Raw genomic sequence first — 27,391 nt, forward strand, 5'->3', positions numbered from 1 at the left:
GCCCATGGCAGTTACATTACAGTTAGAAAACCTCCCACTGCATAAATGTGGCCTTTGTAACAAACCATCCACATCTTTGTATGGATGTTTCCCTTCATTTTGCAACCATTGTTCAGTATTTAAGGGGTCACAAAACTCATGAATGTCAGAACTGAAAGGGATCTTAGATATTCTCCAATTTAACTTCTATTCTTTATATAAAAAGGGAGTTTACTCCCCCACCAAAACCAAAACAAATACTAATAAGTAGTTAGGCTAGAACTTATACAAATTGTATTCCATGTTCACTATTTTCAGAAATATGATTTAGAGTCCATGCTTGAAAAATTTCAACCTAGGAGACATTTAAAAAAAAAAGGAAGTGGATGATGGTATACAGAAATATCTGGAGAGTAGTTTAAAACAGTATTTAATAGATCATTTAATTTTTAGATGAATAATATGAAAAGGAGGGAGGGATTAATTTAGCCATTTGAGGTTGTGATTACCATTCTAAGGAGTAAATGTTTCAAAGAGAAAAATGCTATCCCAAAAATCTTGTATCCCTTAGCACTTATTATAGTTAATGATACAGAATAAGCACCTTCCATGTGATTGTTGAATGAACCTGTGCGTCTATGGATACATAGGTTTATGGGTGGATGGGTAAAGGGTCAGTATAAGAATGGAAGAACTGATGAAGGAAATGAAATTAAGCAGGGGTTATAATTACAAGGTCAATGTAGAGTCTAGAGAATGTTGAAATAAGCATTATTTACTTAGAAGCTGTTTGGAAAAACCACCTGCATGAAGCAGAAGACACTTACTAGGAAGTAACAGATGATGAATTTGGATGCTGACATTCGGCATCACAAAGCTGATCATCACCTCTCCCCATGACTTCCCTGGGTTATGTTTAGATTGGTGTTGTAAGTGCAGGGAGAGTTTAAGGAACTTGTTAATGAATCCAGACTCCCACATACAAAATGAGATTTCTGAATGTGTGTGGTCGTTCTATTCTGTTCTGTTCTTTTTCTGCACAAACAGCAACAGATGGCAGAAGGGGGGCGAGAGGAGTGGGAATTTAGGAGGAGAGTATGAATTGCCCCATCCCTTCTCCTGCTTTTACTCTAGATGAATCTCCACAGAAAGGGATGATTGTAGAAGAGCCAGGTTTGGCCTTCTCAGGGTCAAAAGGCTGATTGGTATCTAGTTTTCTTAGTTCTCCCATTAGTATCTAGAAAATGTAGAAAATACATGGCATTAGTGCCATCTGTCTTAAGGCATGTGTCTTCATTTTATGTGCCTTAATTTCCTTATGTATACTGATAAAATAGTAGGATTTCATAGAATTGTGAGGAATAAGTAGAATTAATATATTCAACTCCAATTTAAAGCCTGAGGTTGCTGGCAAGTATTTATGATGTTCTACATAAAGGTGTGTTGATTCTTTAAGGAAGCATATCTTATGTTCAAAATCCTCCGTCCCATCTCTTAAACCCCATCTCACTTAGGCTGTTCAACACAGGCTTGCTTTGCGCTCAGGGCCTGGGCCCAGGCTTTTCCCTCTGCTGGGAATGTACATCCTATTGAGCTTTAGATGGCTCTTACAAATCATTCAGGTTTCAATTCAAAGGACACCTCTAGGAAGTCTTGCCTTACCTTACATAAGACAGATCCTATGCCTTCATTTCCCTCTTCCACATGGTTCTATGTTACTTTTCCCTAGTTTTATCAGTACCTATAATTAACTGATCTGTTTGCTTGTTTACTTGGTCTGCTTACGGTTATTCCCTTTCCTAGGGTTTCCAACCTAGAATACCGCATAGAGTAACTGGTAAAGAAATAGGTTAACCATTGATTGGCTGGCTGGTTAATGACAAGACTAGGACCCCAAAGCATATACAATTAAAGTAGCATTAGTCAAAGGAGGTGTGTCACATTCTAAGGAGAGAACATACCAAGCAAATTTCCCAGTAAAGAACAGCGTTAGGCTTTAATGCAAACTTTCTTTCTTTCTTTCTTTTCTATTTTTTTTTTTTTCTGTTCTGGTCAGCCCCCAGGCAAAAGGCAAAACTAGGGGAGGGCTTTGGAAATCATAATCAGTTTCTTTCACTTAAATGAAAGTCAAAGTTGAGAAAAGTTACCAGCCTTTTAGATGGCACTTACGTATATTCAGCCTAGTGAAATAAACTTGTATTGTCAGAAATTTAGCTTCCCCTTCCTACTTTCTTCCCCTTATTTTGACAATATGAAATGAAGAGAATCCACCAAACTTCAGGATATTTGTATTTCTTAGACGTATGACCTGCACATCTAGATGCTTCATACGTTCTGCTGGGTCCTATTACTTGTAAAAAATTCAAAAGAATACCCAAGGGATTTGCATATGTTCTAAAGATAATTAAATCGTGGGATAAAGATTGGGGTGTTGATCTTCGGACCTTCAGAAAACCAAGGTGGTTAAGCAATTGTTGAGGAACACAAAAGGTCAGTTTAAGTATGTGCTTCCCATTTTTACTTCTTCAGATTACTCTAATGTCTAAATGATGCTTCCTAGTCAAATACAATATTTTTTGAATATTTATGCACTGGTATTTTAATTTTAAATTTCTATTTTTACAGGCAAAGGACAATTGAGCAGAAAAATGTTATAGCCTCTCTTTCCAGCTATTCATGCTGTGAAGCAACCTGTTTTACTGTTTAAACCTGTGTTTGTTCTGTTTCAATTGTGCAGAAAGAAACAGTTTTGGCACCTTTAAAAATCAAAGATCTATCACTCAACAGGAGAACATAGCAACCCTAGGAAAGAGAATAGCAAAAAAAAAAAAAAAAGCTAGAGTGCTTCTAAAATCTTAGCAGGTTTATGAATCACCTGGAGATCTTGTAAAATGTAGATTCTGATTGAGTATATCTTGAGAAGGGCCTGAGATTCTGCATTTCTAACAAGCTGTAGGTGATACGTTTGCTGCCAGATCTTGGTGTTTATAGATGATACTGTTGAAGGCTTGAGAAATAAAAATCACTTGACAGCATTTAGTATATACAATTGTAGTGACATTAAGCCACTACTGCTATATTTATTCTGCAAAAGCAACCACAAAATTCTTCCCTCTCTTTGAGAGATGGAGCATATTTCTACATTCCTTAAGTCAAGTTTACCTTAAGTCACATGACTAGCTTCGGTCAATAGACAATAGAAACTTGCTAGGTTACCAGTCTTGAAAAGTGTACATACACTGAGACTTCTTCTCTCTTGCTATTCCTAGAACCTTGCAATCACTACAGGATCACTACTGGCATGCTAAAGGATGAGATTTCATGTGGGAGAGAACCAAGGTACAGTCTAGTGGATCCCAGCCAATAGCCTGCCAGTTGCCATCCCTGTGAGTCAATCCATCTTGGATTATCTAGTCTCCAGCTCATTCTCCAGTTGATAGACAACACTTGAGTGAGCAGAGTGGATCTTAATCAACCTGCTTCACTCGGAAAATACCTTCAGACAACATACAGATATTCAAGCTAAACAAAACATCGTCATTTTAATGACCACACATTTGGGTGTTTGTGTTACTTTTATGCAATATTGAAAGTAGATCAAGTTAGAGTGAGTTAATAGTACTTGATCTTTGTGCTTCTGATTTGTTTTCCTTCTTATCTTTAAGCTATATTGTGTAATTGTACTCTTACATAATAGAAATCTATATAAGTAGCTATTTCAATAGCATCTGAACCATTTCTAATTTTATGATTAAGTCTAATTTTATTTTTTACTGTGTTGAAAACTGCTGCTTACAGGTTAAATCATTTGTCCAAGTCACACAGCTTAAAATGGCAGAACATTTTTCTCTTTACCATAGATGCAGAAATTTCAAAAATCCTCTTCACTAAGTTGTCAGGTGTTTCTGATTCATCTTCTAAAATTATAAAAATAGAATTGCCTTCCGAAGGACACAAACTCCAACCATCACCTTGTTTCATATCTGAGAAGGTAACATAAGGTCTATCCATGAAGGAATAATCTTATGCTGATATGAGATGCCAATGACAAACCCTCTTGGGGAAGGATATGCTCAACGTCAGCCGGTTGTGGACACAGAGCCCTTCAGCAGACAGTGCCATTTCTGCATACTTTCTTTGCTGACTTGCTCACTGTCAGGGTCCTCCCCAGTGTTGGTAATCCTTGACAGTCTGGGAGTGCTCTCAAAGCCTATTAATCTCAAAGGTTTTTTTTTTTTTTTTTTGGTTTTCACAGCAATATGAAATGCATATTAAAGGCAGTCTCAGGACCATACATTAATGCCCCTCCATATAGATCGGATAATGTTTCTCAATTTTATTAAACTGTCCCTTCTATTGTGGCAGTCTACCTTTTCTGTCCCCTAGGATTTTTCTACATTGAAAACATCACTTTCAAAAAAGCTTTGCACATGTTTGTGTCAAGCCCCAAATTAAATACATCCTGGAGTACTGCTTGCTTACTGGTTGAATAGGGTTTATTTAAAATTAGAATGTCTTTAGCCAAAACATGCAATTTGTATATAACATACAAACAAACCGCTTCCAATTCCTGTCATCCGGTTGCTTTCCATATCCACATCACCTTATTTAATGGTGAAGATTTCTTTTGGTTCATCAGCCATACTCTAATCTTTATTTGGGGAGTGGGGGAATCTGCATCTACTACAACCACCATAACCACCAAGCACATTCTAGGGAATCTCTCTCATCGTGCACTTGTGACATATGTCCAGATCTTCAACTACTTACAACTATTGGAACTTACTTCTACATCTTACTTCTACATCTTCCATGCCTTTCTTTTACCCATAAGCAACTCACTTTATGGTAATAACCTTAAAGTATTTCTCAGAAAATCCCCATTTAAAACGACTGTCCATTCCCCTGCAGAACTATCATTACACCTGGCCTGCCCTGTCCAGCTGTAATGTCAACCTATTCAGTCGCACACAATATCTCATTTGAACAGATGAGGTAGCCTCTCAAATGCCCTTCTTGCTTCCAGTGTCCCTTTCCTCCCTTCTTGTTCAAGGCCATCAACAGCATTATATTCCTTGCATCCACATATTGGAACTCACACATTCCAGGTTGCAAAAAATCTGGCTCTAAACTGACACTCTGGTCTCATGTCTCCTCAGCCTCCTCTCTCCACCTATGCTCTACACAGTCAGTGCATCTCAGAAGATCCCATAGTTTTTCAATAGACTTTGTTAATTGAGGAGCGGCCTTCTTTATCTGCCCATCTGGCGGGTTCCTCTTCCTTTCCTCCAATCCCCTCTCCCTGGCCTTGCTCAATGAGCTTGAGCAAGCTCTCCAGCCATTGCCCTTGTTTATGTTTCTGCCACAGCATGAATCACTTTGATTTGTTACTCATCATTTCCACTCCACGTCTGAGAACACGAAGGCAGGGACCACATTTTATCTAACTACGCATCACCAGCTGAATCCCCAACTTGACTTAACATAAGCTAACCCAAACAAAGAAGTATAGCAACAAACATGTATGGAAAATCATTGAAAGGCATTCTCAGGGTGCCTGTGGGAGATGACAAAGTGGGTCCTGAGAATGGGAGACAGTTTGAAGGAAGAGTTAAATGCATCCAACTGATTTCCCACAGAAGACTCGTTGCTCCTGAATGGTGAGTGATTTTCTCTACAAAATAGATGTACACAAGGAGGCCAACACAGAGAAGGCATCAATCTGTGTAGACTCAACTCTGTAAGTTGGTACCTTCTAGGGTTAATATTTTGTGCTTCTATGTCAATGTAATATAGAGTCTTTTTATATTTAGTTCAGATTACAAAGACTTTTGATTAGGCAAGCATTCAAACCACTTAATAAGCTCAATTCCACAAGAGTCCCTGTGCATCCACGACTGAGCCAGACTGCACTAAAAAAAAGAGAGGGTATGTGGCCACTCCAATAGACCTCTCATGTTTATCTCCCACCTATAGAGGTAGATATTAGAGGGTCTCAAAGTAAGAAAATAATAGGACTGTCTCTAGGGCTTTGTGAGGACAAAATTAGCCACATCTAGAAAATTCCACAAAACAAGATAATTAGGTGCCAAAATGTACCAGAGATAGAATTTACTACATAATTAAATTGGCTCCACTGTTTGTGGCTAGGATGAGGAGGTGAGATGTACTAATATCAAGTAGAACAACTGTAGCTGTCTGGTTATCCCCCTAATTGCTTGCCATCAAACATGACCCAGGTTTCTGTACCAGCAGTCTTCCATATTGCGCAAAATGTGAACCTTAGAAACACTTCTTGGTTTGGATATTGAGGAGCTCTCAAAGGGCCATGTGTTAAAGGTTTGTTCCCCAATGTGACTTTTGGGAGGTGGTAGAAACTTCTAAGAGGTGGTGCCTAGTGGGAGTTCTCTGATCAGAGGGGGCATTCCCTTAAAGGAGGTTGTGGGACCCCAGTCTCTTTCTCTTCTCTCAATTTCTGGCCATGAGGCAGATTGTTTTGCTCTTCCACACATACCCCGCCATGATGTGCTCCCCTCTCACAGACCCAAAAGCAAAGGGAGAATCAGTTATAGACCAAAACATCCAAAACTGTGTGCCAAAATAAACCATTTTTTTTCTTAAGTTGATTTACCTCAGGCATTTGTTATAGTAATGAAAAGGTGACTGACACATATAGTGGTAGCCAATTTAAAGTCGAATGTACCTAAGGACTGCAATCAAATAAATGTTCTCAAAACTGTACTAGCACATTGGTTTTATTTTAATAGTGTTAATACACAACCCAAGTGAATGGTTGAAAACAAGAAAAATAAGGTTTGTGATGTAAATGAATAGTATGTTGTAGTTCCAATCTCAAAGAATGGAACCATCTTATGCATTTCATAAATATGTTTGAATACTCTTGCCACCACCAAATTCTTTAAGTCACACTTGATTAGACTATTTTAAGATATTAACACTTTGTGAAAATAACTGGTCTGGCCAGCTACATGATAAGAAGCAGGAATTGAATGCTCATGAGAAACTAGAAAGAACCATGAGGGTCCCAAATCCAACACTCTCCTTAACTGGGAATAGCCTCCTCAGAATTGAGGAGAAAAAGGGGTGTCAGAAAGAAGGATGGCTCCATAGTATCAAGAACAGACTCAGGCACTCATCTCAGTCAGTTCCCAGCAGGTGAAAGAGAAGGGACCATTTATGTGTGGCATTCCAAGTTTTCTTGAGAAAACAGCAAAACTGCCATTGAGGGTGAAGCATGTGTAATAGTCTCAGGAGGACAATTTGCATTATGTATTCAAAAATCTTTTTAAAGTTCACCCTCTGAACACAAATTCCATGTCTCGAATTAAAATATAGGGCACAGTTGCCCAAATAGGCAAAGGTATATGTATGAGGCTATTCATCACTGTGTATCCTGTAATGGCTAAAAAACGGTAACATTCGAATTACTAAACAAGAGGGGGAAATTTCTAAGGAACAGACTCTGTATTCAAAACTTAACAGTTTATTTCTGGGTATTTGGGTTTTAGCTGATTTAATCTTTATTTAGAATTTAATTTTTCATTTTGCTTTTTCTCCTTTTTTTTCATTTTTTTTTCTATAATGAAAGCATCCATGAGAAACACACTTATGCCATAGTGGCAGATTGGCAATGATTAAAAAAAAAAAAAAACTAAAAAGTAATATAAGCAAACATTGGTAATGTCATAGATTTTTCTGGGAAATCAGCTTTCATGCACCTCCAAAGCACTTTCCCTCATGTATTCCTGACCCTTCACAGTTCTGAGTGTGAGGGAGCAACATGCTGGGCTGCCCTGTCAGATCAATCACCATGCTACTGCTGCCTGTCTTGGGAACATGAAATCAAAGTCTTATGCCAGATGTCTGAACACTATTATCTCTTAAAGATAATAGGGAATGAAGCCAGCCAGAAGATGCCCAGAGTTAGCACCTATGAGGCTTCTACAGTTCCTGACACACTGATTATTAAACCAAACTTAATTATTGAGAACCCTGCCAAGTGCTTCAGACCGTGATAGACACAAAGCTTGCATTCTATGTGTTTAAAACCTAGTGGGAGAGAGAAGACATGATTCTGAAAGTTTGCTTTCTTTCTTTCTTTTTTTTTTTTTCTTTTTTTAACTTTTTGACCCAATTCCACCACCAAGGGTGGGCAATCACTTAACCTTTCTCTCCCTTCAATTTCTGTTACAAAACTAGGGAATCAATGAGGCCTGCGTTTCTGTTTCAGGTTAGAATTTGTCAGGGCTCCAGTAGAATGATTCTCAAAACTTGTCAAATTATGTAGGGCTAATGGTTAGATGCAGATTTACTTGAGTCTGGGGAGAGGCCTCAGAGTCCGTATTTCTAACAAGCTCTGAGGTTGCTGGTCTCTGGCCTATACTCGTGAGTCTCAAGACTCTAAAATACATGATCTCATTTAATTCCCCCCAAGTGTCCTTTAAGACAGCCATACTTAACCCCATTCCACTGACTTCACTAAGCACGGAGTGACTTGCTTAGTGTCATCTTGATAAAAAGTAGCAAAGCAGAAATCCCAACTGAGGTGATTTACCTCCTTGATCTCAAGATGTACAATGTCCCTTTCTGTTTGAGAATGTTCTATTTATAATTTATTGTCATACTCCTATAAAATAAACAGGACACAAATGGGTAAAGATAAGCTGTTATTAGCATGGAGAGGAATAAGGGATAACTTCCCAATGGGAAGGGTGCTGGAGTAAGTTGGTTAAGGAAACATAGAGAATGGACATCAACCTTGAAGAATAAAAAGTAAAGTAAGCAAAGATGAACCAAGGATAATACAACAGTAAAGCCTACCATGCCAAGATCAAAGCAGGAATCAGAACGGAGAAGACTTGTGAAGAGGAGCCCAGGATTAACTTGACAGGAGGCCCCCTGAGCCCATGTTTCTTTGGTTTACCTCTATTGCTCACATCATTCATTGAACACAGCAGGTATTTTTTTTCCCACATTTTTTATTGGTGCATTATAGTTGTACATAATGATGGGATTTGTTGTTACATATTCATTCATACATACACACAATATAACGTTATAATTTGGCCAATATTGCTTCCCAGCGCTTCCCTGCTCCCTCCCTGCCTCCCACCTCTTGTTCTCTTTCCTCTGCTGATCTCCCTTGGATTTTTAGAAGATATACCCCCACCTTTGTTTTCCTTTATCCTGTCTAGCTTCTGCATATGAGAGAAACAACAACCCTTAACTTTCTAAGCTTCACTTATTTTGCTTAACATGATGATCTTTAGTTCCATCTATTTACCTTCAAATGCCATAATTTCAGTTTTATTTATGGCTGAATAGAATAAACCTCCGTTGTGTATATATATACACCACATTTTCTTATCCATTCATCCATTGATGGACACCTAGGTTGTTCCATAGTTTGGCTCTTGTGAATTGCATTGCTATAAACATGGGTATGCATGCATCACGGTAGTAAGATGCCTTTAATTCTTCAGGGAAAACACTAGAAGTGGTATAGCTGATTCATATGGTGGTTCCATTCCTAGTCTTTTGAGCAACTTCCATGCTGATTTCCACAGTGGTTGTACTAATTTACAGTCCCACCAAGTGCAAATGTGCTCCTTTTTCTCCATGTCCTCTCCAGTATTTATTATTATTTGCATTCTTGATGACTGCCATTCTGACTGGTGTGAGATGAAATTTCAGTGTAATGTTGATTTGCATTTCCCTAATTGCTTATAATGTTGAGCATTTTTTTTCATGTATTTGTTGGCCACTTGTATTTCTTCTTTTGAGAGGTATCTGCTTAATTCATTTGTCCATTTATTAATTGGATTATTTGATTTTTTGGTGTAAATATTTTTGAGCTCTTTATATACTCTAGATATTAATCCTCTGTCACAAGTAGAGCTAGCAAAGATTTTTCTCCCATCCCGTGGGGTCTCTTAATCATTTCCTTTGCTATGCAGAAGCTTTTTAATTTGATGCTGTCCCATTATTAACTCTTAATTTATTCACTGTGCTTTAGGGATCCTATTGAGAATGTCATTGCCTGTGCCTAAAAGCTGGAGTGTTGACCCTATATTTTCTTCTAGAAGTTGCACAGTTTCTGATCTAATTCTGAGATCTTTGATCAATTTTGAGTTGAATTTTATGCAGGATCAGAGATAAGAATTTAGTTTCATTCTTCTACATATGGCCCAGCACCATTTGTTAAAGAGACTGTCTTTTCTCTAATGTATGTTTTTGGCACCCTTGTCAAAAGATCAGATGACTGTATCTGTGTGGGTTTGTCTCTGAGTCTTCAATCCTGTAGCCAAGTACTTTCTTATTGTTATCCATAACACTACCTTGTTTTAAGAGGAGCACACAGTTTGATAGGAATGGCTTCCCCTTTCTAATTTGTTTCTCCTAAGTAGACCTTTTGAGAGAAGCCTTAGCGCTCGCTCTCACTCATGGGCTCACAACCCTCTGTGGAGGCCCTCTATAAAATGCCAGCTGTGTGGTACGTGACCACAGGAACAACAAGGGTAATTCTCTTCTTTCAAAATGGTGACTCCCACCCTCCCCCAATTTCTCTAAGTGTTTCCTTTTGAAGAAAAGCCATGGTTCACTGCTACTGAAAATTAAAGACAACAAAATAAAGATCAAGGTCCAGGCTGGCGCTAGCTAAGGCAGAACATTAAAATCACTACTTGAATTTCTCCCCTCTTGAATATTGACAAAGACTACTAATGGAAAGCCAATCTGGAATGCAAGTTCATTTCAGACATTATTACACTTGTATCCAAAATTATTTTGACTAAAATGAAGAAATGAGGTGGCCTTCAGTTGAGATGAATTAGGAAAGGTAATAACATACTGCTGCTGCTACTGCTACTACTACTACTACTAACAACAATAACAACAACAACAATAATAGTAATAATAATTGTATGTGGCTTCCTCCACATGAACCCCTCACCACAACATGGAATACCAATAAAAATCCAAGAGCTTATTAGGCAAATATTAGTTGATAAAGTTGAGGAGAGAAAGAACTAATCAACTCTCCCTCTTCCAAGCTACATTTCTAGCTTCTCCAACTGCACGAACCTTGCTGTCTGAGTTTCTCTCTTCTATTTCCCCCTTAGTTCCAGGTTGTATTTAACAATTAGCTTTACACCTTAAGCACCCCAGCCATCCTTCCCAGTTGCCAAACCTACAGTTTCAAGATTATTATTCTTTCTGGCCCCAGTTTGGGGGCTATCTTCAGTTCCCAATCACAAGTTGGCAGGATGTTCCGAGGATATATTCCCAATGCACAACATTTACAAGTGCTGCTATAGCAGTTCAACAAGGTGGGCTCAAGATCCTTCCCCATATAAATATGGAAAATGTCAAGGGTATTTCCAAAGTATGGCAAGCATGTCTCATCAGATATTCAACATGAAAGGAGAAGAATTACTGATAGAAATCTGTTAGCAGGAAAAAAAGATTGATCAAGTACAGATATTAGCCACATAGATCACCAGTAAATCAGACATTCTCACAAGACAGGTAAAGAGACATGAGAAACAAACAGGAGGGGGAAAAAAAATCTCTAGGTGAGTCAGTCTCCTCTCTCTCTCTCTCTCTCTCTCTCTCTCTCTCTCTCTCTCTCTCTTAGTATGTTGGACATTTAGAAGCATGAAATTAAAACTCATGAAAAACAGCTTTATCGACTTGCTGTGGTGACTCAAAAGTTGTCGTTTCTCCACTCAACTTTGCTGAAACACTTGATTCATGTTGTTCTTATTTAACCTAATTTGCATTGATTTAATCAGTGCTGGTATGCTTTAAATACATAATAAATTGGGATTCTGCAACTTAGATGACTTGGAATAGCTAAATTTCAATAAAGCTCATTTCAATCTGTTAATGTATACAGTTCTGCCAAGGGGTTTAAAACTGTAGAAAAGATGCAACTTGCCACATTAGAGGTGAGAAAGGTTTAAAGACACTATACAGATGAGATGATTTGTGTGATAATAAGGTGAACAGCCATATATATCTTAATTATAGCCTAGAAGCATCTTCTAAGTTTTGAGTAGCACACTTAGAAGAAAATTCACATATAAATGCAGTGAATTTAATTTTATTCTCTTTCTTTCTTGCCAACACTCAACTCTTTTTGCCTTTCTGTACCAGCTCTACAAATCAAGTGACATCCAAAGTGGGACCTCTTCTTGCCCATTTGGCAGCCTCTGTCACCACTTTGCCAAACTGCATGCATTAGGACGATTTTCTTCCTAGCAGCCATAGGGATTGGGTGGCTTGTATGCACTGTATTTGCTGAGTGGCTGGCTGCTGTTTACCCCAGCCTGTGCCTGAACAACCCCCTCTTCCCCAACCCTTTAGACTTTATGGCTTAATCAGCCAGCCTGCTGTCAGGAATAATTGTTTTGGCAAGAGGTGAAACTACTTGATGGTGAAATTGTTTGTCTGTCTGTTAAAGTGTTCTGCAGCACCTTAGAAGTGCCAGGACAAAATCTGCAAATGCCCAGTCCAAAGTTAGAAGCAAGAGTGAGAAGAGACAACCATCAGGAATAGCATAGGAAGAACAACACTTACGGAGAGATAACAAAAGAAAACATCTGTGCCAGTAATAAGCAGTATGACCTTGGATAATCCCCTGATGTCTCCTGGCCTCAGTTTCGTCATGTGCAAAATGAAGGGGGTTGATTTTCTAATGTCTCTTCTAGCTCCTAAGACAGCATGTGATGTCTAGGACATTTCAAATTTGTGTTCTTTTCAATTAAATGATCCATCTCAAAGATAAATGACCAGGGCAGAGCATAGTTGAATACAAAATGGAATGATTCATGCCCCTATTCATATGACTTTTCCTGAAAAGTCCCACCAGTCTTTAGTGACTTTAATTCCATTGGTTGGTCTCTCCATCTTGGCTGTTAAAGGACACTCAAATTGCTTGACCAATCTGCAAGTGGAACCTGGAATCTGGTAATCCACCTTCCATCCTATCAAAATGAACATGATAGATGTGCCCACACTTTAAGTTCCTAGAGGCAGAAATGATGGGAATTCAAAGAGAGGAGCTAGAGATTCACATCCTACTACCTTTTATGATCATGATGGTCAAGAAGGTAGGCTTACCCACATTCACTTCCCACCTGCTTACTCAGCCATCCTGAGGATTTTTTTTTTTTTAAGATGATCAACAGCCCCGGCAGACTAAATAGAAGACAGGGAGAATTTATTCATTGTAAAGACTCCTACATACAATTAGGAGTGGAATAAACAGACCAGGGCTTCTCTTTATAATTAGGAGAGATACAACACAATTTAGTACACTCTCAAAGCTTAATCAGGAATCCTCATCAAGGAACAGGGGAATTCATTATGGTTTAAACTACCTCTTTCCTACCCATTCTCTAGGACATTCTCCTGGGGTGAGGCGTATTGCAGGGCTGTGCAATCATCACGAACAGCACATGTCAGAGTTAGTCTTCCCCATGCCATACAGCAGAATCTTTATTCATCTACTGTGTGCCCCACAAATACCTATGTAGTCTGATGAAACCCCAGCAGGATCTCATGCAAGCCTCCTTGTACACAGATATGTTTTGCCATACTGGATCTCACATCACTGGGACTGGGATGGCGTCCCAAAACAGATGGGTTTGGAAAGCATTCCCCCATCACCACCAAAAAGGGCTGGCTCACTGCAGAACTCCAGCGCCCGCAAAGGGAGAAGGAAAAAAAAAAATCATAGCCAAGCCCCAAATTATTGCCTTCCTGTGTCTTCTCTCAAGTTGCTTTTGTAAAGCAAAGGGCCAGATTCCTACGTACCTTTTACACGTAGACAGCTTTGAAGGGGGAAAAATATTTTTCCAAAAGGGACAGGGGAGAGCACAGAATATTTCAATTTCCCACTTGGAAATATCTTGTCATTGATAAGGCTACCTCTACCCCCTCCCCTTCCTCTTTTTTGAAATATGGACAAAAAAAGCTGAAAGTGTTTTCCATTTCATCAAAGAACATATATTACTTTAGTGGTTCGGTAAAATGTTGGTTTTATGCCCACCCCTTTTCCATCTGCCCATGTCTGAGGTGCTCCGGGAAGACGCACAATCGTGAGCAGCTTACGACACTCAGTGAGCAGTAGGTGCCTGTGCAAGCTCGCGCCGCACACTGCCTGGCGGAGGGAAGGAGCCCGGGCGCCGCTCGCCGCTCCCCACGCCACCGCCCGCGCCGCCCGCCGCCCGCACCACCCCGCCGCCCCGCAAAGCATGAGCGAGCCTGCTCTCCGCAGCTGCCCAGGGCGCGAATGGCAGGCAGTCTCCGCGGAGTAAAAGGTGGCGCCGGTCAGTGGTCGTTTCCAATGACGGACATTAACCAGACTGTCAAATCCTGGGGAGTCGCGAGCCCCGAGTTTGGAGTTGTTTTTTTTTTCCCCCACAACGTCACAGTCCGAACTGCAGAGGAAAAGGACGGCGGCAGGAAGGCGAAGCCCGGGCTCCGGCACGTAGTTGGGAAACTTGCAGGTCCTAGAAGTCGCCTCCCCGCCTCGCCGGCCGCCCTTGCAGCCCGGAGCCGAGCAGCAAAGTGAGACATTGTGCGCCTGCCAGATCCGCCGGCCGCGGACCCGGGCTGCCTCGGAAACACAGAGGGGTCTTCTCTCGCCCTGCATATAATTAGCCTGCACACAAAGGGAGCAGCTGAATGGAGGTTGTCACTCTCTGGAAAAGGGTGGGTAAGACACTTTTTAATTAAATTCTTTCCCGAAGATTTTTTTTTTCCTCCCTTTTCTTTGCTGCAGCATCTAACATGGACCAAATCACCATCTCTTTGATCTTTCCGTGGCTGTGAACTTTCTATGCCGCCCAGCTTTCTGCATGCTTAGAGGTGAACGTGTGGTTTTTGGGGAGGGGGGTCCTTCTTTATTTCTATATATTTATTTGATTTTTGCCCTTTTCTCCCCCTCCCCCCTCCCGCTCCCCCTCCCTCGGAATAAAATATGATGTAGATTTCTGACCGAGCGCTTCCAATGGACATTCTCCAGTCTCTCTGGAAAGATTCTCGCTAATGGATTTCCTGCTGCTCGGTCTCTGTCTATACTGGCTGCTGAGGAGGCCCTCGGGGGTGGTCTTGTGTCTGCTGGGGGCCTGCTTTCAGATGCTGCCCGCCGCCCCCAGCGGGTGCCCGCAGCTGTGCCGGTGTGAGGGGCGGCTGCTGTACTGCGAGGCGCTCAACCTCACCGAGGCGCCCCACAACCTGTCCGGCCTGCTGGGCTTGTCCCTGCGTTACAACAGCCTCTCGGAGCTGCGCGCCGGCCAGTTCACGGGGTTAATGCAGCTCACGTGGCTCTATCTGGATCACAATCACATCTGCTCGGTGCAGGGGGACGCCTTTCAGAAACTGCGCCGAGTTAAGGAACTCACGCTGAGTTCCAACCAGATCACCCAACTGGCCAACACCACCTTTCGGCCCATGCCCAACCTGCGCAGCGTGGACCTCTCGTACAACAAACTGCAGGCACTCGCGCCCGACCTCTTCCACGGGCTGCGGAAGCTCACAACGCTGCACATGCGGGCCAATGCCATCCAGTTCGTGCCCGTGCGCATCTTCCAGGACTGCCGCAGCCTCAAGTTTCTCGACATAGGATACAATCAGCTTAAGAGTCTGGCGCGCAACTCTTTTGCCGGCTTGTTCAAGCTCACGGAGCTGCACCTGGAGCACAATGATTTGGTCAAGGTGAACTTCGCCCACTTCCCGCGCCTCATCTCTCTGAACTCGCTCTGCCTGAGGAGGAACAAGGTGGCCATTGTGGTCAGCTCGCTGGACTGGGTTTGGAACCTGGAGAAAATGGACCTGTCTGGCAATGAGATCGAGTACATGGAGCCCCATGTGTTCGAGACAGTGCCGCACCTGCAGTCCCTGCAGCTGGACTCCAACCGCCTCACTTACATCGAGCCCCGCATTCTCAACTCCTGGAAGTCACTTACAAGCATTACCCTGGCGGGGAACCTGTGGGACTGCGGGCGCAACGTCTGTGCCCTGGCTTCTTGGCTGAGCAACTTCCAGGGGCGCTACGATGGCAACTTACAGTGCGCCAGCCCGGAGTACGCACAGGGCGAGGATGTCCTAGATGCCGTGTACGCCTTCCACCTGTGCGAGGATGGGGCCGAGCCCACCAGCGGTCACCTCCTCTCGGCAGTCACCAATCGCAGTGACCTGGGACTCCCTGATAGCTCGGCCACCACGCTCGTGGACGACGGGGAGGGGCAGCGCGATGGCACGCCCGAGCCAGCCACCGTGGCTCTCCCCGGCGAGCACGCTGAGAATGCCGTGCAGATCCACAAAGTGGTCACTGGCACCATGGCCCTCATCTTCTCCTTCCTCATCGTGGTCTTGGTGCTGTACGTATCCTGGAAGTGTTTCCCAGCCAGCCTCAGGCAGCTCAGACAGTGCTTTGTCACGCAGCGCAGGAAGCAAAAGCAGAAACAGACCATGCATCAGATGGCTGCCATGTCTGCCCAGGAATACTACGTTGATTACAAACCTAACCACATTGAGGGAGCCCTGGTGATCATCAACGAGTATGGCTCTTGTACCTGCCACCAGCAGCCCGCGAGGGAATGCGAGGTGTGATCCTCCCAGTGGCTCTCAACCCATGCACTACCAAAAACGCCTGGGCAGCCGGTCGGGCCGGCGGGCACCAGGCTGGGGTCTCCTTGTCTGTGCTCTGATTTGCTCCTTGACTGAAACTGTAAGGGGATCTCTCCCAGAGACTTGACATTTTAGCTTTATTGTGTCTTAAAAACAAAAACGAAATAAAACACAACAAAACCCCACCCCACAACCTTCTGGACAGTCTATCTTAAATTTCATATGAAAACTCCTTCCTCCCTTTGAAGATCTGTCCATATTCAGGAATCTGAGAGTGTAAAAAGGTACCAATCATTGATTTTTTTTTTGTAAACTAAAACGTTTAAAATAAAATAGCATTTACAGTTTTTACAGACTGGTGTAACCTAAATGAATTGTTACCTGTGTTACAAGAGAGAAGCAACAGTTACAATTTCCTTTGGATGGGGGAGGGGGAGGGAGGATACTGCCAGTGGAAGAATCAAGGAATCAGGAAGCAAAGTAGGCAGAGTCTATTTAAATGTTAAAAAGGGCAAACAAAGCTTAGCAGTGTAATAATACAGATTAATTTACCCCACATGAGTAAAGACTGAAAAAAGCAAGATCTTTTATATTATCGGGGAGTGGGCAGTGTAATCTGACCATTATAAAGCAAGTGAAAGGTGGACTGAGGACTGGTCATTATTACTCAGCTTTTGAGGCAATGATCATTGTAAATGGCTTTTAAAAGGCAATGCCAGACAGTTTGTCCTATGAGCAAGAAACATTTTTGCACTTAATGTAACCATCTTTCAAATCATCTCAGAATTTTAACTACAAATGCCACTTGTTCATAATTCTTCTCTGCCTTTGATTCAGTAGAACTCATAGCACTGGTGCCCTTTTTCATGCCCTCCGATATTAAAGAGGGTCCCTCAGCTCCTGCTCTCTGTGGTTTCACTGAAAAGGAAGCAGAATCCCTATGTTCAGGACTGAAAGCTGTGTTTCTGGAGCACATTGCTAAGACTGCAGTAAGCTTAAGCTCCTAAGCAATGACAGCACACTCCTAGTTACTGTGGGGAAAGAGGAATTCCTGACTCAGGATGAATGCCTGCAGGGTAATGACTTGTAGCAAGAGAATTTAGGGACAGACTTGATACAGCAGGGATGGGGGTGGGGTGAGAGAAGATCATCATTTGATTCTGTGTTTGCATATTACTGAGATGGGAATAATTTGTTAACTCGGGGCAGAAAAAGCTGCCTCTTCTCAGATGGCCCTTTTGGGTAATGCTTGCTTTCCCTGTTTTTCACTTTTGTTCTTTGTTGGGATTATTGGTTGCTCCTTCCCACCCTCATAGGTTTTCAGGTTCATCACTGCGATGTTAGCTTTTTATTAAACTCAATTAAGAGTGAGGAGGCGGTGGTGGTGGTAGTTAGTGGCTTCTGAGAAGGGCAAGGGGAGGGGTGTACGTATTGGATGGAAGGGTCTTTCACCAGCTAACAATTTAATCAGATGTATGATTGAAATAAAGTATCATGGATGGCAGATGGTGAACACTGAACCAATCAGTCCATGTCCAGAAGTATTTTTCTCACCCCTCTAAATGATACTAAAGACTGGCATCTCTTTCTATTTCTACTCCCCCCCCCACACACACATTTTAAGAGATAAGTCCAAATAGCAGGAAGTGGGATGAGGAACAAACACAACACCATCCCCCAAAATGCAAATGCCTCTAGTCACCAACCTAAAGAGGCAAAATCAGCTTTTTGAAATGCAGAACAGTATCACTATATGGTTTACTTAAGCTGAAGATTAATTGTAGATTTTTCTTCTGCCTATAGAGAAACCAATATGCCTAAAACTGTGGCTTCTATGAGGCTCTTGCAAGAGAAATATTTTTGCAAAGATCTTTTAAGATGTTAAGCCTTGAGAGACATGAGAGACAGCTTCTCTCTCTCTCTCTCTCTCTCTCTCTCTCTCTCTCTCTCTCTCCCCCCTCATATCTCTCTCTCTCCCTTCTCCCCTCCCCCACTCATTCTTTCTGACCAGCAAACTTCATCTTGCTTTGTTTATAATTGAGACATGACTTTATGACACATTCCATGTACATAACACCCATTCACACTGTTAATGTTCTAGGAGAGAAGGGCTTCAAAAACTTTGAAGGTGGGTTTTGGATTTAGTCAAAGCATAATCATTTGGAATTGCCACTCTAAACAGCATATCACTTGGAGGGCAGGAGTAACAGGAACAAGGATGTGCCTCCTATCTATAATTAAACTGCAATAAAGAGACCTCCTCTAAAAGAGTGCATACCATTTTTTTTTTTAAATTTTGGCTCTTTTTAAAGAAAGACATTCCCAAATTGTGGCCACTGAAGGAAGATTCCGTTAACTTAACCTCCTCATAGGAAGGTTACAGGAATGCATTGCCAAAAGCTGCTCTTGCTTGTCGCATGGAAGGGTTGTGCTGGTGTGCTTATAGGGAAAGCTTCCAGGAGCAAAGATTTTCTGGCAAACATCAGAACTACAGGTTCCCCAAAATCCTCTAGAAAAAAATGGACATTGGAAACTAATTTATTTCCTATTCCCAATTTTATTTTGTACTTTTAAAAAATGTAGTCAGGAGAAAAAGAGAATAATCATGCTTTTTTTTTCTGCTTTTCCCCTACTCCATGACTAAAATATCATGTATTTGAAAGACCTTAAATCCATGGAAATCTAATGAAAGATCTTTGGAAAAAGGAATCTACCATCTGGGACTTTGGGAGCAAATGATAGCCATGGAAAGCTGTGTTCTTAATTTGTGTGTGTGTGTGTGTGTGTGTGTGTATGTGTGTGTGTATGTGTGTGTGTATGTTTCTGTAATGGTATGTATTTGCAGGCAAGCAAATATGTTTTCTAAACATAGTCATCTAGTCCTATCTCTTACTAGAGGATTTTGGACTAGAGAAATTTAGCTCACACATCCTTTCATGGTCCTGTGCCTCTTACTTTGAGAAGGGCAGAGCAGGGAGAAGCCAAGAATAAGGGAGAATGGTAGTTTTAACTAAGGTTTTGTGACACTTTTTTTTTCTCAAATTAATTAATCTTTAAGCTTCAAGAAACTTGCTCTGACCCCTCTAAGCAAACTACTGAACATTTAAAAGGGGATCTAATTTTTAAAGGTATAGCACTTTTTTTTTCTTCCCACAGAGGGTGCTAATCTCATTGTCCTGTACTATCTGAAAAGAATTTAAGGCCACAATTCACGTCTCATCCTGGGCATTGTGATGGATTAACCCCCCCCCCCCCATTTGCAGTTGCTTCCCAGCTGATTAAAGTTCAGCAATGGTATTGAGGTTTTTCAAGTATTTATATAGAAAAAAGTATTTTCCAATGACAAATGATGCTCTCACATCAGGCTTAGCTCTGGTAGTTTCTTAGGTTGTACCAGAGGAGAAGGTTAAATGAAACCAATTTTTTAACAGTTCTCAAAGGAAAGGAAGCCCTTGACATAAGACACAGCCAGAGATAGTTGGGACCACCTGTCCCACAACATATACCATATGCTATAAAGTTGCCATCATACAGAAAAGATTATTTCAGTAAAAGGAAATTTTTTTTTAAATCACTTTTCACATTTTCCCAGGCTCCTCAAAGTACAAGAGTACCTTACCTTTTTTTCCCCCCAGCTTTCAGGAAGGCAGACATTTGGTATGACTTAGCATCAACAACACATTTATGAGTATGTGTAAGTAATTAAAGGGGCAAACACCACTTGTTATTCCTCCCAAGTTTCCTAAGCAACTGCACACAGATCACACAGATCACTGGCAGGATTAGGGGCCACCTGTGTTTCTAATTTGTATTAATCAACTTGTCAGCAAGTCTGACACCTGTTCTATTCTGGCATGGCCAAATAGCAGTGGCCACCAGTGGATCCATATTCTGATGAAATGAAAGTCGTCAGACATTCCCTCACAGAGAAAATTCTCCAAGCACCAGAATTTTTATCTGTTTTTGGAGAATGAGTTATTATAATGTTTCAGGGAAGTCAAGATAAATGTCAATTAGATGGATTGTTATAGTTAATTTGAGTTTGCCAATACATGTATTTAGTTAGAATGAAACTATTAAACTTGGAGGAGGTTTACGGATACATATACACATTTATCTAATCATCTTCACAAATATAACCACCCCCACACATGCACAAACATATTTTCGTATACAAAAGTAAACATGTACATACATACTTATTGATAAATATCCATACATATAAGAACACACACATAGATAGGTACCACCACATTACATAACTACCCAGAACTTCTTTCCTTCTCCTGTGATCAACTTTACTTAAGAAAAGATGTGATAAAACCAATCTGATGGAGATATAAAGGACTGTTATGGTTGATACCATTTTCAGGCATTAGTTATAAATTGGTACTGGCTTTGCAGGCTGGGGATCCTCTGCACTCTTTGTGCCATGGCAGAGTATACACACCTGTTGTCTAGTGGTGAGAACCAGCAAATGTAAATGCACTCTCAAGAGTACTTTGCACCTCAGTGGTAAGAAAAATATTTTTTTCCACTTAAAAATGCTCTACCCTTGATAATTTTTCTTGAGATCCAGGAGCAAAATTCTTACTCTGACAGGAAACCACCTCCTGACTTTCCTCCAATGGACACAATTTGTCAAAGTTCTGGATTTTTGCTGAAAGTGAAAGGGTTGGCTGTTGTATCCTTATGGTTTAGACAGAGATGTAGAAGAGATGGATAAATAAAATTGCCTGAGTGTTTGCTTGAAATGGGTGCCTTTACCTTGATCTCACTATGGGAGTGGATATCAGCAACCTTAGAGGTCAGGTACTTGTTCAGTTTCTCAGCTAATGATTCAGAGTGTTGGTTTTCAGTTTGCTAGACTTTTCACTGTGCAATTTTTCCCTTGAATGGTTGTCCCCTCCACTCCCATGCCCAACAAAGAGCCTAGACTGGACACAAAGACATATTTAGCACAAGCTTGTTGAATGATATAAGTGCAATGTTCAAATAAGTGGGCAATGTAGAACTCTATCAACACAGGGGATCTTTCTTCAGCTTCCAGGAGAAGAAATTGCTAGTGATCATCTAGTCCTATCTCTTACTAGAGGATTTTGGACTCAGACAGGCATAGACATCCATATGTTACTGTCAAGGATTTATTCACATTTCTTTCTTGGTGATCACATGGACTATGTGTCTATGTCAGAAATTCTCAACCAGGAGCAAATTTGTCACCCAGTGGACATTCATTTGGTAGTGTCGGGATACATATTAAAATTTTGTATATGGATGGTGGTGGGGTGCTACTGGTGTCTAGTGGGTAGAAGTCATGTATACTGATAAACATCCTATGATGCATAGGACATCATCAACATTCAACAGTTATTTGACCCAAAACTTCAGGAGTACTGAGCTTGATTCTAACCCTGCATCATGGTGGAAATTAATATGAGACTAAACATGCTGTGCCCAGCTCTGCATAGAGTGGTCTGAGTTAGCTTTTAGTTCACCTAGCTCTGTTCCCTTTCTATCTTCCTCTCTCTTGCCAAGGAACTGGAAGTCTAAAGTAAAAACCCTCAGGTTGTTTGCTAATCAGCAAAAGACCTGTAGTTAGCACATGCATCTCAAAGAACATATGGCAGAACTTAAATTAACTAGGACAAAACTAGTCAGAATTCTCCATTGACCCACTTTTTCCTTAGCAATATATTACTTAGGAAATAGAGGGGAAAGCATCAAGTTAACAGTGAAGATTTATTAATGAAAAGGAAAATAAGAAACTTGATATCCCTTCTAGGAGATGTTCTGGAGACTGAACAAATTCAGCTCACCTGCCCAAAATTTCTCAGTCCCCAACCAAGACAGGAAGATAGGTGAGAATGAACTTCCATTTAAAAAATAATCAATGTGTTTATTCTAGTGAGTAGGATGGACATGTTTATGAAAGACATCATCTCAGACCTTAGAAGCAGGATGGCTAGAGACGCAGACATCACGAATGAATGCATTTGAGGGTGGGAAGACAACGTAAATGGATGAAGTTCATGGGAAGGTGGCACCATAAAGAACTAGAAAGTTCATGTCAAAGAATGTGCTTCAGATTAAACTGGGTCCTGTTTAACCAGGACACTAAGCGCTATGGAAGAAATAGGGCCTGGAAATCAGGAGTTGGGTCTTTGACCTGGTGCTGTTATTCACAGGACTTGGGAAGATCAGGAACCATTCTACTTTGGTAAGCCTCTGTCCCTTTGTTGTTAGGAAGACTCATCAAGGTATTCCCCGAGGAGGATGCTTCCAGTTCTAGATTCTTTTTATCATTTTCCCAAAATAAATAAAATTTGAAATAAAAGTATTTTTCATCCTAGTGTCATTTAACCAGAAAATTAAAATCTCCCTGAGTTCCCATTCCCTAGACATTCAGATTCATCAAACTTGCCTGCATGCGAATAAAAAAAGACATGTTAAAAAAACATATCACTGGGAGACAGGGGCTTCAGAGAGGTAGATAGAGAGGCTGAAAAACAAATGAGAAAGCTTAGCCACAGGTGGGTGGGAAAATAGGGTTTTTAGAATGTTCAGGAAGAGTTGAAAAGAAGTCCTAGGGAGGATATACACTCGCACACAAGTGAGACCTAAGATATGTACAAAATGCCTAGGACTGTTTCTGGGGTATGTGTGTGTGTGGGGGGGGACAATGCAGGAAAAGATTTGTTCAGGATGCGTAAAAAAATTTCCTGTAAGTGACCATAACCAATAAGAAGAGTTGAGAGATCTCTAGTAAAATAAGGGCAGGAAAGGAAGAAGGAAGAGGAAGGGGGAACAGAAAAAGAAGGGGTGGGGAAAGAGGGAGAGAGAGATGGAGAGAAAAGGAAAGATAGAGAGGAAGGGAGAGATCATCCAGGGAGGAGAGGAAGAGAATGATTGAAAAAAAAAAAAACCCCAAAAAACAGAGCAAGTAGAGTTTCATGATTTGTGTTTTATATTGATGAAGTAATCATCATAAATAGCTGGCTCCTCAAAGCTTTTTAGTCATTTTTTTCTTTATTCTGCTCTACCAGGTTGGCTATTTACTTCCTCTCAACGTAATGTTGGAAAGCCATTTTTTCCCCCAACTGCATTATGAGAAAAAAAAGTAATAATTCATTCTCCAGCTGCATCCTCTTTCTCTTTTGCTTAGCTGGAAAGATGATTCTCAACCCTGGTGGCACACTGGCACTACTTGGGAACTTTAATAAATACTGATGTCTGGATCTCACCACAAGAGGTTCTGATTTAATAGCTCTGGGGAGTGGCCTTGGTAAGGAGATTGTTTTTTAAACTTCCTAGGTGATTCCAAAGATCAGTAACACGGAGAAGCACCCAGTGAGAGGGTCTCAGGAATCACAGCGTGTGCTGCTCAGTAATCTGTAACATCTAGGTGTCTGACTGCTGGTCTTTAAACATAGGTTGGCCACTGAGGGTTAAGTGAAGACCTTCCCTTCTCCCCATCAGCTCCACCTGGTGGCATGGATAGGAGAAAGATTTGTAACATACATGTGCTTACAACTGGTTTCTGAGCACTTGATAATTTTCCAGTTTACAATTATTACTTTATTCGTTTCATTTATCCCAACAATCTACAAGGTAGACATAAATTTGCTTTGTTTTTAAGACCAGAAAACTCAGATCTGAAGATGTCATGTAGCTTACCCAAGGTCATTGCTACTGCTAGACAGGGCACTTGGAATTTCTTCTTCTAAATTCTGTGTCCTTCCTTCTCTACCAATTATTTTTCCTTCTCAGATTGGTCATGTCATTATGAGACAGAGCTGACCCTGCTCAAAATACCCACATCTATAACTCTTCCAGGAGCCCTGGAAAACACAGTGCCCACATTTCTACATCTTTTCCTCCAACTGGAGTCTAGAAATTCTTAAGTCTGTCACCATAGTCTTTCCTCTGTCCCTTTTTGTGACCACCTCCCATACCCACCCCATACCTGACACTCATTTCTTTGCCACATAAGCCTCCAGGATGCTCAGGAGACGTCCAAAAAGATATCAATTCTTTCTGAATATCATCAACACATAATAAATGTTCCCTTTCCATTCAGCCCACTGCCATCAGCAGCTTTCCCACAAGCTCTTCCAAGAGTGTGAAAACTAAATCCTAGTAAGATGTTGATTGATGAGTTGTGAAAAGAGATTTTTGTGCTGCTTAAATAAGGGTCTTTAGGGGAAAGCCTTAAGGAAATCACTCTAATGCTAGAAGTTCATGCACTAAAACAGCTGGGTGATGAATATTTGGACAGGAGATCCTGTCTTGTTCCCCTTACATGAAACAACAGACGCAAATGCTCATGTCCTAGAACAGATCCACCAACAGTTTATGGTGCTTAAAAGCAAATCCATTGGATCTTCCAGTATATTTTACCTCCTTAAACCAATTTCCTTTTTTAAAAAATTATGCATTTTTAGGTGTTTACCATTAGTGTGTTTATTGTCAACTTAGAACCTTCAATATTGCAAACACTGTGTCAGGGACCTCTAACTCAGAGATATTGTAGGCAGCCTTGAATAAAAGGGAGAAAGCACAGCAGCATTCAAGAGCTAGATTAGTCTGCTATAGAAAGGTCTGGAAAAGTCAAGTTACACACAGTTATTAGAATAATACATAATCTGTCTTCAGTTGGCCAGGGCAGTTTGATCCTTTGTTCCTCAGCTGTAGAACAACCACACACTCTGATTTTGTGTCACTGTCTACTCCATGGTGGTTGCATTTTCAATGAAATCTATATTTCCATGCAATCTGTAGGTTTTTAAATTTTTTTTACTCTAAAAATAGTGGTCCTTCTTAGAATTCAGCCTCCCTCCTCTGCTTGCTGTCCAGGCCATGTTTATTTGAGTCTCATATTGATTTTTTTTTTTTGCAAACTATTTCAAAAACACAAACAGACAAACAGTGTAGGGAAGAAGAGGAGACACTGCATCGTAACTGAAATGTACCTATAGAAAACTTTTCAAGTTCTACTGATATTGCTCAACTCATTTAATCAAAGTAGTATACCATTTCTTTTCTAGGGATTAAGCAAATAGTCACTGAGTGATCGACAGAACCGTTTAACTTGTAAACACTTTACCTGTGAAGGTGAGGTACCAGCTAGAGGACTGTGCTATCAGAGTTCTACCAGAGTCACCATGACAGTCTACAGAAGATGCCTCTATTTCTTCCTGGTGCATTCATGAAAGGCAATTCCCCCATCCACAGGAGTGTTTATTATATTTAAGTTACTAAGGTCTTGGCAACCTCCTAAATCCTTAACATTTTCTCATTTGAATCTTGTGATCAACCTTCATTCTTCCTTGTTCAGAGTATTAGCATCTTCATATTAAAAATGTACCTTACCTGCCCAAAGTCACTTACTATGGTGATATGTGTTAAAGGAGGCAGAACTTGGGTTCAAATTCTGGCTGAGTGACTTTAGCAAGCTTCTTCACCTTTCTGATTGGAGAAAGGGTTGGTGCAAGAACTAAATCAGATTTAAATGAGCCATTCTTTGTAAAGTACTTAGAACAGTGAGTGACACATGGAAGAGGATACATAAATGTCATTTAAAAAACAAAACATAAATACAATAAAGTCCTGCAGCAAGGGAGGGGCTAAGACTGTAAGTACCTGAGATGTTGCTCTCCAAAGCCATGTTCCCTACATTTTTTTCTGTAATAAGATAATACCCCCAAATCTGAGTTCTTGAAAGCACTGAGCCAGAAAGGAGAGGACGAAGGAGAAAGAGTGTGGGGTCTGGAGGTGCTAGAGAGACATGCATCTTCCTTCATAGCTTTCCAGCTAGGCCAGACAGCACTCACTAACTTTTGTTTTGGTTCTTAACTGGCTGGACTTTCCCACTCTGGTCAGACATCCCTGGAAAATCTACGCCATCACTGCAATATGTATGCGAATCTGCACACACATCTGGTTAGACATGTGGGTTTGGCACCATCTTCCCACTTTCATAAGAACCGAAGGCTAGTGACCAGCTGATGGAAGCACTGTCCATGTGTGTGGGTCTTTGGTGAGACAGCAAAACTCATTTCCCCCCTGAACTATTTGCTGTCAGTAGTCAATTCTTGAGAGAGAAAAGCCACTACACAGCTCACAATTGTTATCAAACTCCCAGACTTATTTAATATTGGCAATATTAAATCATACAGGCCTCCAGGACACTAAGTATATATCTCCCATTGTAACAGATGGGTTGGCATTTGAGAAGATTTTCCTTTGTGTACAAGAATCATGATTTGATGCTATTCGAGAAAATAATACAAAGGAAGAAGTTTATATCTGAGGTTGACCCTCTCTTTTGGGAGAGGAGGTCTTGTATCAAGAGGTAGAATCTACATTCTCATTGTGCCAATTTGTTCCTGACCCTTGGGCAAGTCAATTTCACTTGTGCAGAACTTTCTTTCTTATGTCTATGGTGTAGTGTCTCTTTCTTAGGTTGTGTAGTGTCTGTAGTGTCTATTTGTAGTGGATTTTAGTTCTTTGATTTGGTGGTCAGGGTATGGAGTTGAAAAGGTAAAGGAAAGTTAAGGGTCATTTCCAACACACTCTCCTTTGCTATCACTTATCAACAGGCAAAGTGGTGAATTTATCAAACTTTCACCAAGGGTAGGTTCCAATTCCCTTAGAGATCTCCCCAACCTCATAAATAGAACTGTGTGGTCAGAGGGAGCATTTTATTTTGTACATACATATGCAAAATTGGTTCTGTTCTAAAGCACACTCT

General features: G+C 41.0%; 2 protein-coding genes across 10 annotated transcripts in view; one reads left to right on the forward strand and one right to left on the reverse strand.

Annotated features, from left to right (window-relative positions):
- The window catches only part of Ctnna2 (catenin alpha 2), a 1,061,169-nt gene that overhangs the window by 319,123 nt on the left and 714,655 nt on the right, over positions 1-27,391 (reverse strand). The gene's annotated exons all lie outside the window — the stretch shown is intronic.
- Positions 14,067-16,985, forward strand: Lrrtm1 (leucine rich repeat transmembrane neuronal 1). 3 transcript variants are annotated; one of them, XM_078028935.1, is made up of 2 exons: positions 14,067-14,874; positions 14,996-16,985. In XM_078028935.1, the coding sequence occupies exon 2, from the start codon at positions 15,055-15,057 to the stop codon at positions 16,618-16,620; it is 1,566 nt and encodes a 521-aa protein (XP_077885061.1). In that variant the 5' UTR covers positions 14,067-14,874; positions 14,996-15,054; the 3' UTR covers positions 16,621-16,985. The 3 variants fall into 3 exon arrangements, with proteins under 3 accessions (XP_077885061.1, XP_077885062.1, XP_005329459.1); XM_078028936.1 differs by having other exon boundaries at positions 14,067-14,722; positions 14,996-16,831; XM_005329402.4 differs by having other exon boundaries at positions 14,068-14,718; positions 14,996-16,831.

The sequence above is a fragment of the Ictidomys tridecemlineatus genome, chromosome 12 (genome assembly GCF_052094955.1).
Source record: "Ictidomys tridecemlineatus isolate mIctTri1 chromosome 12, mIctTri1.hap1, whole genome shotgun sequence".
Lineage (NCBI taxonomy): Eukaryota > Metazoa > Chordata > Mammalia > Rodentia > Sciuridae > Ictidomys > Ictidomys tridecemlineatus.